Genomic DNA, 12,202 nt, shown 5'->3' on the forward strand with positions numbered 1-12,202 from the left:
TCTCTGAAGTGAAACTGGGTTTAGGTATTGGGATAATAATCTTCCATGAATTTTGTCACATTTTCTGTTTTTATTGCTAAACATGGGCTCAAAGCTACATTTTAAACTCTAATTACCATGAGTCTGTATTTTTAGCAAATACCGCACATGATTTTGAAGTACCCATTTGTCACTTTAAGTATACTGTAGCTAATTTTTATGGAAAGGGTTTTGACTTGAAATGTACCAGAATTTGAAATTTCTCACCTGCATATCCCAAAGAATGTTATCTGTGATCTGGTTGTGTAGAGTTTTGAAATGCTGCATGGATCTCAGGGTAGGAGCCAGTTACAAGCCAATATGTACAATAGGCAAGTTGCACTTGCTTGGGACTAGAATTGTAATGGAATTCACAAAAGTTGCTTGCATTTTACAAATATGCTGCTGTGAGGATTGCTAAAGTGTTTGTAATAACCAGCGTCAAGTAGCAAAAATGGAGGCAAGAAGCAGTGTCTGTTGCCCACTTAAGTTTTTGATTATTTCTCTGGGTCTGGTCATAGTTAATCAGCTTATTCCACACTGCTGGTATACTTGCGAAGATGGTGATAGAACATTACAGCACGGTACAGGGTCTCCAGCCCTTGACGCTGTGCCAACTTTTTATCCTACTTGTAGATAGATAGAGATAGATAGATAGATAGATAGATACTTTATTCATCCCCATGGGGAAATTCAACTTTTTTCCAATGTCCCATACACTTGTTGTAGCAAAACTAATTACATACAATACTTAACTCAGTAAAAAATATGATATGCATCTAAATCACTATCTCAAAAAGCATTAATAATAGCTTTTAAAAAGTTCTTAAGTCCTGGCGGTAGAATTGTAAAGCCTAATGGCCAATCTAACCCTTCCCTCCTACACAGCCCTTCATTTTTCTATCATCCTAAATGTTGCTTAAATGTCCCTAAACCACACACCCACAACACTCTATGCAAAAAGGTTTACCTCTGACACCCCCCCCCCCCATACTTACCTCTAGTCACCTTAAAGTTGTGCCCTCTCATATCAGCCATTAGGGAAAAGTCTCTTATCTTGTACACCTCTCATCTTCCTTTGTTCCAAAGAGTAAAGCTCAAGATGATGATACTTGAAATTCTGAAGGGCTTACAAATTCTAGGCCATTTCAAGTCAAGTTTATTCTCATTTTACTATATACATGCATATAACATATATAACCGTTTAACGGATGTAGAAATGAGACAATGTTACTTCGAACCAGGGTGTAAAGCATTGTAGTACACGTAACACGTGATAACTTATGAAGGAAGGATAAAATCTACAGATGAATCACACATAAATAACAAAGTAAAATGCATAAATATTAAATATTGTGAGGTACGGAACAGGTCAAGCAGTGACACTTTGAAGCGAAACAGAGCTCAGAACAAAAATGCCTGACGATTAATGCTCAGTAGGTTTCCTTCTCAATGGAAGATGACTCAGTAGGTTGCACAGTAACCCAGGCTGTTGGCTGGTAAAGGGCAGATGGAGCAGCATGATACGTTAATAAGCTGACTAGTGCTGCTTTTCCTCTTCAATGAACCCTGTCCTTAAGAACGGCAGAGCTTATGCCTGGACTGAGGTGGGAAGAAAGGAAGACACTGATAGTATCCCTGTGACTGGTGTGTTAACCCTCTGGTGCAATATTTGCTGTCAACTGCTTCCTGATCCAATGCCTGTTGAGCCAGTATGTGGCGATTGCTACTGAACCCATTGTGCCTGTGTGGTTCACAGTTCAAATTGTCCCAAACGAACCATGATGTTGTGCTGTCCTTTAATCTGTAACATCACTGCCTTCAAGCATTTATCACATTTTTTCCTTTAGAATTGCAAAGTCTCCACCCCAAACCATTCCCGCAGGGAAACTTCCTCTCTTTAACAACAACCCTGTGATGAGAAAAATACCACTGAATACACCTTGTGCTTTGTAAATATGGCTGGGAAAATTGTCGGCTGGTGCCTGCATTTGCTGCCAAGTTCTCCCAAATTCTAGTCAAAGATCAGAATCAGAATTATCATCATGGACAAATGTCATGAATTTTTGGTGTTTCACGGCAGCAGTAAAATGCAATGCATAAAATAAATTACTATAAGTTACAATAAAAATATATTTGAAAAATCAATGAATATTGCAAAACAGAGCAAAATAGTGGAGGTAGTGTTCATGGGTTCATAAACTATTTAGAAATCTGACGGCAGAGGAGAAGTAGTGTTCCTAAAACATTGAATGAAACCACGTCAAGCTGAAACTAACTGCTTCTCTCTCTAACAAGGTTGTCTGCATTGCTGAGTATTCCCAAATTTTGCTACTTAATTCTGATCTAGTGCAGCAAAGCTTCCAAGCTCTGGCTTTTGTCTTAAGTAGCCTGTGTGGTTAAACCCATTGCCAACAGGGAATTGAAGTTGAAGGCCTTGTGAAACTGAAGATTACAACTGTTGGGAAGAACTTGCTGCTGGCAGAGATCCCACTGAAGGAAAGGTTTAACCCTGAAATATGAACACACAAACTGGTAGTTTGCCAATATTCAAAGCTCCAAATACTGATTACAGCGGTTGAATAGAGTAGTTTCTATTTGCACTAAGTAGGTCCAGGTCAGTAATGATGTGAACCTGTGGTAATCCCAAGGTACTACTGAAATCATCCAATGCTATGGTGTTGATCCCAGCTTGAGAAGAGTTTCAGCTTTCCCTTTGTTTTAACTCCAGGCATATCAGGACTAAAGTTTCCCAATCAAAGCCAATTTTATTTGGCATCGATGTTCATGAGAGACAGAAGTGAGATTGAGACTGATTTTCTGTTTCAAGGCTCTAAACATGTCTAATGCACAAACTGCTATCAAGATGAGTTGTCATTAATTAAAACAGATTTTGAATCCTATTGTGGGTCTTGATACCCTAAGCTGTTCATAAAATGACTAAGCTAATACAGCTTAAATACACACTTGCATGAGGTCTCATTGGATGAAATCCAGTTGTCAAAATGCCAAAGGGTCCAGCTATCAATAATATTTAAATTGTGATGATCTGCACAAGTCACTAAGCTGTCTAATTCACTATGACATCTTCCATATTTGGTTTGGCTTTAACCTGCGGTTGAAGGAAAATTGTTGGCAAATCCGGGGCAACTTCTGTATCAATTTTGTTAATGTTGTCAAAGCTTAAGAGATCTGTTTCTCTAAGTCAAGGCTGAGTGAACTCACAACATTTTCATCTCATTTATCAATTGTGAAGCATAAACCATAACCATTCAAATACTCAAATATTAATCATAATGAACTTAGTTTATTAATGGACATCATTTTAATGATTGTTGAAGGCTGAATCTTTAATGCAATTACTGCTCAAACTAGCAGGCTGCCCTTGGTCATTGGGAATGATGGACAATCATATTAATTTGGAATAATGAAGTGATGTGTCATGGGATGGCTGGTTAAGTGTTATAATTACTATTTTATTTTTTACTTAAGTCCATCACCCCTGCTGGGGCATAGGCCACTGGCAGCAGTTCACTGGTGTCTTCTGTCCAGGACCAGTCTTTCAAGTTGTCCCCAGGTATAGCCTATCTTTGAAGATCCTTCCTCTCCCAAGGATGAGGTCTCTGGAGCTTCTGTTGGCTTTTCTGTAGCTCTGGGCAAGGTTTAGGACTGTCCATGGTGGAGAAACAATCACTATTTTACCTGTGAGTATTTTGCTCATGAATATTGAAAAAATACACAGCTTATGGGGGGGGGGAGGGGATGCCTCTGAAGTGGCTGAACTATGACAATCTGCACGAGGTCTGCTTGACCAGGTTAAGCTTGGTGCTGGAAGCTGAGCTTACCTCACCCCTATTTGTGTTTCACCCAGTAGTGGGCCTTTTTGATGAAGGGAGATTAATACTGAAGGACCCGTGTTCAATTCTGCCATGGTCTGTGTAAGAAGTTCATACATTCTCTCCATGACTGCATGGGTTTCCTTCCACATTTCAAAGGTGTATAGGTCGTAGGTTAATTGGTCACATTGGTCATAAGTGGCACAGGCTCGTAAGGCCAGAAGGGCCTGTTACATCTCTAAATAAAAACATAAAATAGATTGTGTTTCAGGAGTCTGGGATGGTAGCTGGAAAGTACAATTCTAGATTATAGTTACGCCACCTGTGATTTAACTAATCCGTGATGTTGCTCTTCCACTTCAAACTTGGGTTCTCCAGATCTTTCCATGGAGAATGTTAAAAGATAGTAGAGGTTGAATGTAGGATAAGCTTGTCTGAATCCAGAGCCTAGCAGAGTCCTTAGCTTATCTGGGCTTTATTTTTTGTCTGTTATGCTACTGTGGTCTGTTACAACTTAGTTTGCCAGATCATGTCAAGGCCTTTAACACAATTCCCAGGATGGACTCCTTCAAGATTTTGCTGAGGGTTAGTCACCCACAAATGATTTCTGAGAAGAAATAAAGACAACTATTCAGTGTGAGAATAAAACATCATCTGATACAAGTATGAAGAAGGTTTGATCCCAAGTACCTGTTTGCTTTGGAAGCTTCACAGTTCTTCTCAGTTTTTTAAAACAATCAATCTGACTACCAAGTAAATTGAAGGTGGGCGACAACTTCTACACCATCAGTGATTTTAGAGCAAAGGACACAACTCCCAATTCACTACTTGAGGTTTGTCTTTCCCATATCATACCACTTAATGAATTGCAAATGTGCTAAGTAATTACTCTGATTCATACACTCTGTACTCAAGCCTGGTAGTACATGTTTTCAAGCTTTTGTATCTTGTGCCTGAGGGAAGAGAGAGTGCCCAGAGTGGGAGGGTTCTTTGACTTTGTTGGCTTTATTCAAGAGGCAATAAGAACTGTAAATATTCCATGGAGTAGAGATCAGTTTTCATGATTGACTAGGCTATGTCTACAACTCGGCAATTTCTTGTGATCTTTGGTGGAGCAGTTGCTGTTCCAACCTGTGGTCTATGGGGATAGGATGTGTTTATGGTGCATTTATTAAAATGGGAATTTGCTTAATTTCCTCAGCCTTCTGAGGAAGTCCAGGTGCTGATGTGCCTTTTTTTTTGGCCATGGTGTCAATGTTGTTGGACCAGGACAAGTTGTGAATTTGGCACGTAGGAACTTGAAAGTGTCAACCATCTCAGCACCATAAATGAATGTAGGGGCATATGTTCCACCTGCAATGATGAGTCAGTGACCAACTCATGTACCTCACAAGCAGCTAATTCTGAACACAACATTGCTTGTCTACAGACTTTGCCCTCAGAAAACTTTCAACCAAGAGCAAAGTTTAAACAGTTTTAGTTTTTGCACCTCAGAAAAACCTTTGTAATGACTTGGCACTAATGATTTACCAACATTGAGATCCTCAGGAGAACTTGCCTATCTGGACAAACTTCACTGGCTTAGGATATCTGGATCAGGTACCTCAAGATCATGGCTGAATGCTCTAATTCATTGTTGACTTAAGATCTACCCTTGTTACAAGGGCAGGGGGAAAAAATTGGATTTAGTGGCAAGGACTGAAGAAATTTCTTTCAATGCTGGGAGAACCTCGCCTACAACCACTCACTGTGGAGACAAGGCTGATTAAGTCACTGCAAAGAGACATTGGCAACTTTAGGGTGAGACCTGGACTTGAGTCAGGAAGCAATAAATGGCCCAACTTTCAATTGGCAAGCAGATCAAGACATGTGATATGCATTGGTTTCTTCTTCAGGGACTTTTTTGTATCTCCCTTTAACTGTCGAGATGGTAGTAACCTGCTAGAGTCACATAGGTTGGAGTGAGTAAGATTGCAGAATTCCTTCCCGTAGGTACATTGGAAAACTGGGCGAGTTTTGCTGACGATTCAGTGGTTTCATGATCATCGTGACTAATGACAAGCTTTTATTACCGATTACTTAATTAGCAGAGTTTAAATTACCCAGCTGTTGAGGGACCTGAACTTCTATTTCCAGATCGTTAATCCAGGCCTCTGAAATACTTGTCCAGTAACATAACACATTGCTATCATTCCCTTATTAAGAGGTTATTTTCTCAGCTGTCTTTTTTTGGTTTTGTAGATGCATCCTTTGCGTTGTAGTGTGTATCTTGTTGCTCAATTCAGATCATTAGAGTTCTTACCTACTAATTGTAAACAGCATACTGACTTGATGCATAGCCAAATGCTTGCACCTAATCGTATTGACCACAAAATGTTGGTGGAGGAAAAATATACAGAAAGTAATATGGGAAAGAGCTGTGAAGATCACAGATCTTTTGTCTCATTGCTTCCTTGGAATATTCTGCAAGTGTTAATCATTCAAATTATTTCAATAAGTTGAATTCCAAGATCTACAAAATCTGTTTCTTTGGGTTGGTGGTTCTGATCTTTAATAGTTAACTTTTTCAGTCTTGTATTTGGCACAGTGGTTTGATTAATGATCTCCAGTTAGTGCAATCGAAGAATTTGAGAATGATTAGAGATATAATTATTAAATATTAACAAACCAAGGAAACTTTTGGCTTAGTTTTACTGCAAATATTTTTCTAATGAATGTATCTGATTTTTTTTGGCATTTTTTTGTTAGTTCTTTCAGTTCGTGTTGGTTAATATATATGGAATTCCATTGGGAATGACATTTAACTAAACGGTTTTAAGAAGGAGAAAGGAAAAGCTGAGTTTGTAAATTAAAAGTAGCACTCACAATATTCTCATCCATTTTCAGTGCACTTATGATACGTTGCTAAATCATCAGTTATTGCAACTGCATCTACTTTGTATACTGATCTGAATGGTTGGTCCTGCCATTGTTATATGTGATCTGGCCAAAGAGTAAACTTTTAAAACTACCAAATTCCTTTAGTTTTAAACACGTACGGCTAACTATTCATGCTGGGGCTTTGGTTTTAAATTATTTTTGTTTTATTGTTTAGCACCTTAAGATTTATAACCGATTATGCCTCCGCCAAGCCAATCTTCTGGCGATTCTTGGGAGTTTGTAATAAAAGATGGAGAAATGACAATGAATTAAACAATACTTTATCTTTTTTTCAGGATTTTGGCAAGTGTCCTCGATTGAGACTTTTCACTCAGGAATATATTCTTGCTTTGAATGAATTGAATGCTGGAATGGAAGTGGTAAAAAAATTCATTCACAGGTATGTACAACTTTACTTTTTCACCGATAAAATGTCATTATGAGTTAAATTATTCACTTTTTCAGATTAATAAAGCTTTGAATTGCAAGTAGCATTATTAATTTATTAATATTTATGAGATTGAAGATTGCATAGATCTAGAGTTGTATAACCACACTATTCAGAAATATTTTTAGTTCCTAACTGCTTTTAGCTAAAAGTTGTTTCATTTATTTTATGTACAGTATGCATGGTCCAACTGGACAGTGTCCCCATCCAAGGGTCCTCCCAAACCTTGTAGCTGTCTGCTTAGCTGCCATATATTCTTGTTATGAAGAATTTATAAACAGGTTGGTACAATTATGTTTACTTCACATGTTGAAACAAAATGGGTTCCTTTAATAATGATACATTACTCATCAGAAGGCTTTAAACTGGCTTCTTTTCGCCTTGTTGATGGTGACGTTCCTGTTATGCACGAGTATCTACTGATTGTGTTTTGGAAAAGTTATTTTTATGGTGGGCAGTGTCTTCATTGACTTATTTGACAAATTTGCATTGCAAACATCGCAATGCAATAGAATCCTAGTGTTCTTAAAAAAACCTTTCATTAAATTTAAATAACATGTGCATAAAAATTTAAATTCACAATTATGTTTTCAGAATCAAAGAAGTAATTTACAAATGTCTTTGAATGTTATATAATGTTTGATGTTCACTATTCTGTGGAGAAGACATTAATAAATAGCTGTACACCGTATACATTTTGGTGAACAGTGATCGGTTTAACAAACCGTACAATTATCTGTGCTCCTCCGCAGTCGTGACAACTCCCCCAGCCTGAAGGAAATCCGCAATGGCTGTCAGCAGCAGTGCGATCGGAAGCCGAACCTCCCTCTCCGGCTCTTGCACAGCAGCCCGGACCTGGTCTCGCAGGAGGTCAGCAACGACGCCAGGATGAAACCCATCATCGTGAACTCAACCGAGATCCACGTGGAACTGGGAAGGAACAACATGGTCAACCAGAAGCTGAAGGGGAGCACCGGTAGCAGCAGCAGCAGCAGTGCGAGTGCCAGTATGTGCAACAGCAGCAGCAACAGTGACAGCGAGCCCAGCCTGATCGACTGCCTGCTGGTCAGCCCCACCTGCAGCACCATGGTCATCGAACTGAGCTCGCAAGCTGAGCGGGTCCTTGGCTGCTACGTGGAGATCCTCAAAATGCTGTAAGTAGCCCCCCAAAATTATTTTGTGGAGCTCAGGGAGATTTCAGTCATCTACAGAGGGCAAAACTCCTCTATCAAAGGAAGGTAAAATTGTGACAAATAGAACTTCTTCTTGAGCTGTGCTGATAGGTGACATTTTTTTTTCCATTTGGACAGATGCAGAGTAGCAGAACTAGTGTAGGCATTGTTATGAGAAACACGAAAAAAATCTGCAGATGCTGGAAGTTCAAGCACCGCACACAAAATGCTGGGGGATCTCAGCAGGACTGGAAAAAGGTTGAGAAGTCAGAGTATAACCTGGCACCTACCACCTTCTACTTCCCCTCCCCCACCTTACTCCTCATCTTTCTTTCCAGTCTTGAAGAAGGGTCTCGGCCAGAAACGCCGACTGTGTACTCTTTTCCATAGTTGCTGTCTGGCCTGCTGAGTTCCTCCAGCATTTTGTGTGTGCTTCCAGGCATTATAAGGAGATGGATGGTGCGTCCATAACTCACTTTCAAGACTGTGAGAATTAGGCATGTGAGAATTTTTAATGAAGTGGCCCTTCCTACAGGAGGGAAGGGTTAGATTGATCTTAGAGTAGGTTAAAAGGTTGGCATAACATCGAGGGGCAAAGGGCCTGAACTCTGCTGTAATGTTTAATGTACTCAAGGACCCCAAATGACCAAAGAGCTTTTTAGCAGGCCAAAGAGACAGACAATAGACCATCCCTCTTTAACTGGTCCCTCCACGGAATGTACTGTGCACTCCGCGGATGGCTGATGGAAGCTATAATCAGAAGGCCATGATCTAGGTAGTCACAAGACATTGTGATGCTGACAGAACAGAGGCTGGGCATGCGATATTACAAGGATCCAGCTGATGGTCAGTAAAATAGTCACTTACCAGCAGCACTGGTGACATAGATCCTTTTTAGCTGAATGCATTCACTGCACAATATAGTAGTGATTGGATTTTGGACTCTATTTCCCAAATGCAGTCCGTTGTCTTTAGTGGAATAGAATTTTGGAAGTAGAACGCTGCACACAATTAAAATTATACTGTGAATTTAACACATACATCGAAAGATGGATTACTTCATCAAATAATGAGTAGACTCCCAGAGAGAAGAAGTAATTTTTATTCTATTGACTTAACGATACAGTGCAGAGTAGGCCCTTGCAGACGCCACATCAGCAACCCCAGCGACAAACCCAATTAAACCGAACCTAATCACAGAACCACTTACACTGAACAATTTACCCACTTTGGACTGTGGGAGGAAACCGTAGCACTAGGGGAGAGCCTGCACATCCCACAGGGAGTACGTATAGAGACTCTTTACAGAACGGTGCAGGAATTAAACTCTGAACTCTGGAATGCCCCGAGATGTAATAGTGTTTCACCAGTTACCATGGCGCCCTAGTATTAGGAGTAAGGCTGTTGTTCATAAAGATCTTTAATGACTTTAGGTTGACCATACAGTGGTGCTAGTAAGTTTGTGAACCCTGTAGAATTTTCTCCATTTTTGCATAAATATGTCCTAAAATGTGATCAGATCTTCATGTAAGTACTAAAACTAGAGAAGGAGATCCCAATTCAATAATTAACACAAAAGAACATTATATTTTTTTTAAGCAACACACACACAAAATGGAGGTACAAGGGGGATGTCAGAGGTAAGTTTTCCACACAGAGATTGGTGGGTGCATAGAAGGCACTGCTGGCAAAGGTGGTAGAGGTGGATGCAATAGGGTCTTTTAAGAGACTCTTAGATAGGTACATGGATCTTAGAAGAGGGCTATGCGGTAGGGAAATTCCAGGCAGTTTCTAGATTTGGTTACATGTTCAGCACAACGTTGTGGGCTGAAAGACCAGTAGTGTGCTGTAGATTTCTATGTTTCTATAAAATGCTGGGGGAACTCATCAGGCCAGGCAGCACCTATGGAAGAGAATACAGTCAACATTTTGGGCCGAGACCTTACAGTAGGACCCTTTCCCATAGAAACTGCCTGGCCTGCTGAGTTCCTCCAGCATTTTGTATGTGTGTGTGTGTGTGTGTTGCTTGGACTTCCAGCATCTGCCGATTTTCTCTTGTTTGTGATTGGATTATATTTGTTCATTTATTTATTGAAAAAAATCAAGTATGATTTTTTTTGTGTTATTTATTTAATTAGGTTTTAGGACTTGTGTGAAGATCTGATCACATTTTAGGTCATATTTAGGCAGAAACAGAGGAAGTTCTACAGGGTTCACTAACTTTCTAGCACCACTGTATATTCAGGTGTGCATATTAATAAATTGATTTCTTTTTACTAAATTTGTTTAAAAAAACAAATTGTTCTTCAGAACATTATTCAGTCCTAAAACAAGTTCACATTAGAGAGTTAACATAGCATGAAAAACAGCAAAGTAACTAAATATACTGTTTTACTTCTGCATCCTGTGTAATTCCTCAGATGATTTTACAACTTCACAGAAATCGTAGTTTTCTTTGGTTTTGCTGAACATCTAATAGGTCTCAGTGAGATACATCAAGCATCAGTAATATGCCACAGTAGCATTTGTCTACGTGCATCTTGAAGCATTAACGCAAAGCAACTACTTTAATCAGCATATGTGGTTTACCAGTATTTTTGTTTGTAGATATAACTGAAGAGGAATGTACAATATAATCACCATTTAAGAGTGAGGCTGAATCACAAAGAAAACTCTTCCACTCTTGCTGGATTAGATGGCTCAATTCCAATTGTTTGAACACTGGCACTGTTCTCAAAACCACTGTAGTTTAAATACAATTTAATTTTGGGCACGGATTTTTGCTTATCCTTACATTTCACCCACAAGTATCCTGTCCAATATTTAATGGATTTGACATCGTTTAGAGTGTTAGCTCAGCCACAAAACTGAGCTAATCTTTTGGCTGCTCAGTTGCTTCCCATTTTGCTTGTGAGTGGTGAGTGGGCAATGCAGTGAGACCTGTTCTGCTACTCAGGTCGGATAGAGCAGTAACACACCCAGTGCTCGGGCAAGCAGGGCCTACGCAAATAATTGGACACTGATCCTCCACAGTAAACTTGCAGTGCTCCAATTAATACAAATTAATCATTCACAAGGGAGCTGGCGATTAGCTGCAGGCAGATCCCTATCTCCTCTCTTCTTCCATTCCAGTTTCTGGTAATTCCTCTCCTTTTCTAGCTCCTACTTACTCATTTGTCTTCTCCTTACCTGGCCATCACCTCCCTCTGGTGCCCCTCCTCCTTTCCTTTCTACCATGGTCCACTCTCCTCTCCTATCACATTCCATCTTCTTCAGCCCTTTACCTTTTCCACCTCTTACCTCCCAGCTTCTCACTTCATCCACCCTCACCCCACCCACCTACTTTCCCCCTCACCTGACTTCATCTACCACCTTCCCCTCCCCTCACTTTCTTTATCTGGCCTCTTCCCCCCTTCTTGTCCATTCCTGATGAAGGGTCTTGGCCTAAAATTTTGAGTACGTACCCCTCCATAGATGCTTGAACTGCTGAGTTCCTCCAGCATTACTTCCTAACCTCTGTTTTAAGGGATCTTCAAGGACTTGCAAGTTATTTTTATGGTTAATTTGGAATGGGCTTGAAATGCAGCAACAGAGTAATGTTTTCGGGCTAGGCCCGAGGCTGCAGTCTCAAGTTGTATTTTTAGCCACAATCATGATCTTGGGCTCTCAGGGTGAAAAACAACTCCACTACTGAGGAGTGGAAAGCACGAATGCATGAACTCCTTTGAAGTGTTGTTTCGCCACTGTACATGGTCAGCTGTCAAGCCATCTTGGCAAAGTGATGGCAGTGAAGTCCAAGAGAGCTGGAG

The 12,202-nt window shown here is 40.0% G+C and overlaps 1 protein-coding gene across 4 annotated transcripts in view; it reads left to right on the top strand.

The window, feature by feature from the left end:
• The window catches only part of cmip (c-Maf inducing protein), a 243,967-nt gene that overhangs the window by 182,078 nt on the left and 49,687 nt on the right, over window positions 1-12,202 (top strand). For all 4 annotated transcript variants that reach the window (XM_073070308.1, XM_073070309.1, XM_073070310.1 and 1 more), the window contains 3 exons: window positions 7,070-7,173; window positions 7,398-7,502; window positions 7,974-8,375. In XM_073070308.1, the coding sequence (XP_072926409.1) occupies window positions 7,070-7,173; window positions 7,398-7,502; window positions 7,974-8,375 (611 nt within the window). The remainder of the gene's footprint in view (window positions 1-7,069; window positions 7,174-7,397; window positions 7,503-7,973; window positions 8,376-12,202) is intronic.

This window comes from Hemitrygon akajei, chromosome 17 (genome assembly GCF_048418815.1).
Source record: "Hemitrygon akajei chromosome 17, sHemAka1.3, whole genome shotgun sequence".
NCBI classification, from domain to species: domain Eukaryota; kingdom Metazoa; phylum Chordata; class Chondrichthyes; order Myliobatiformes; family Dasyatidae; genus Hemitrygon; species Hemitrygon akajei.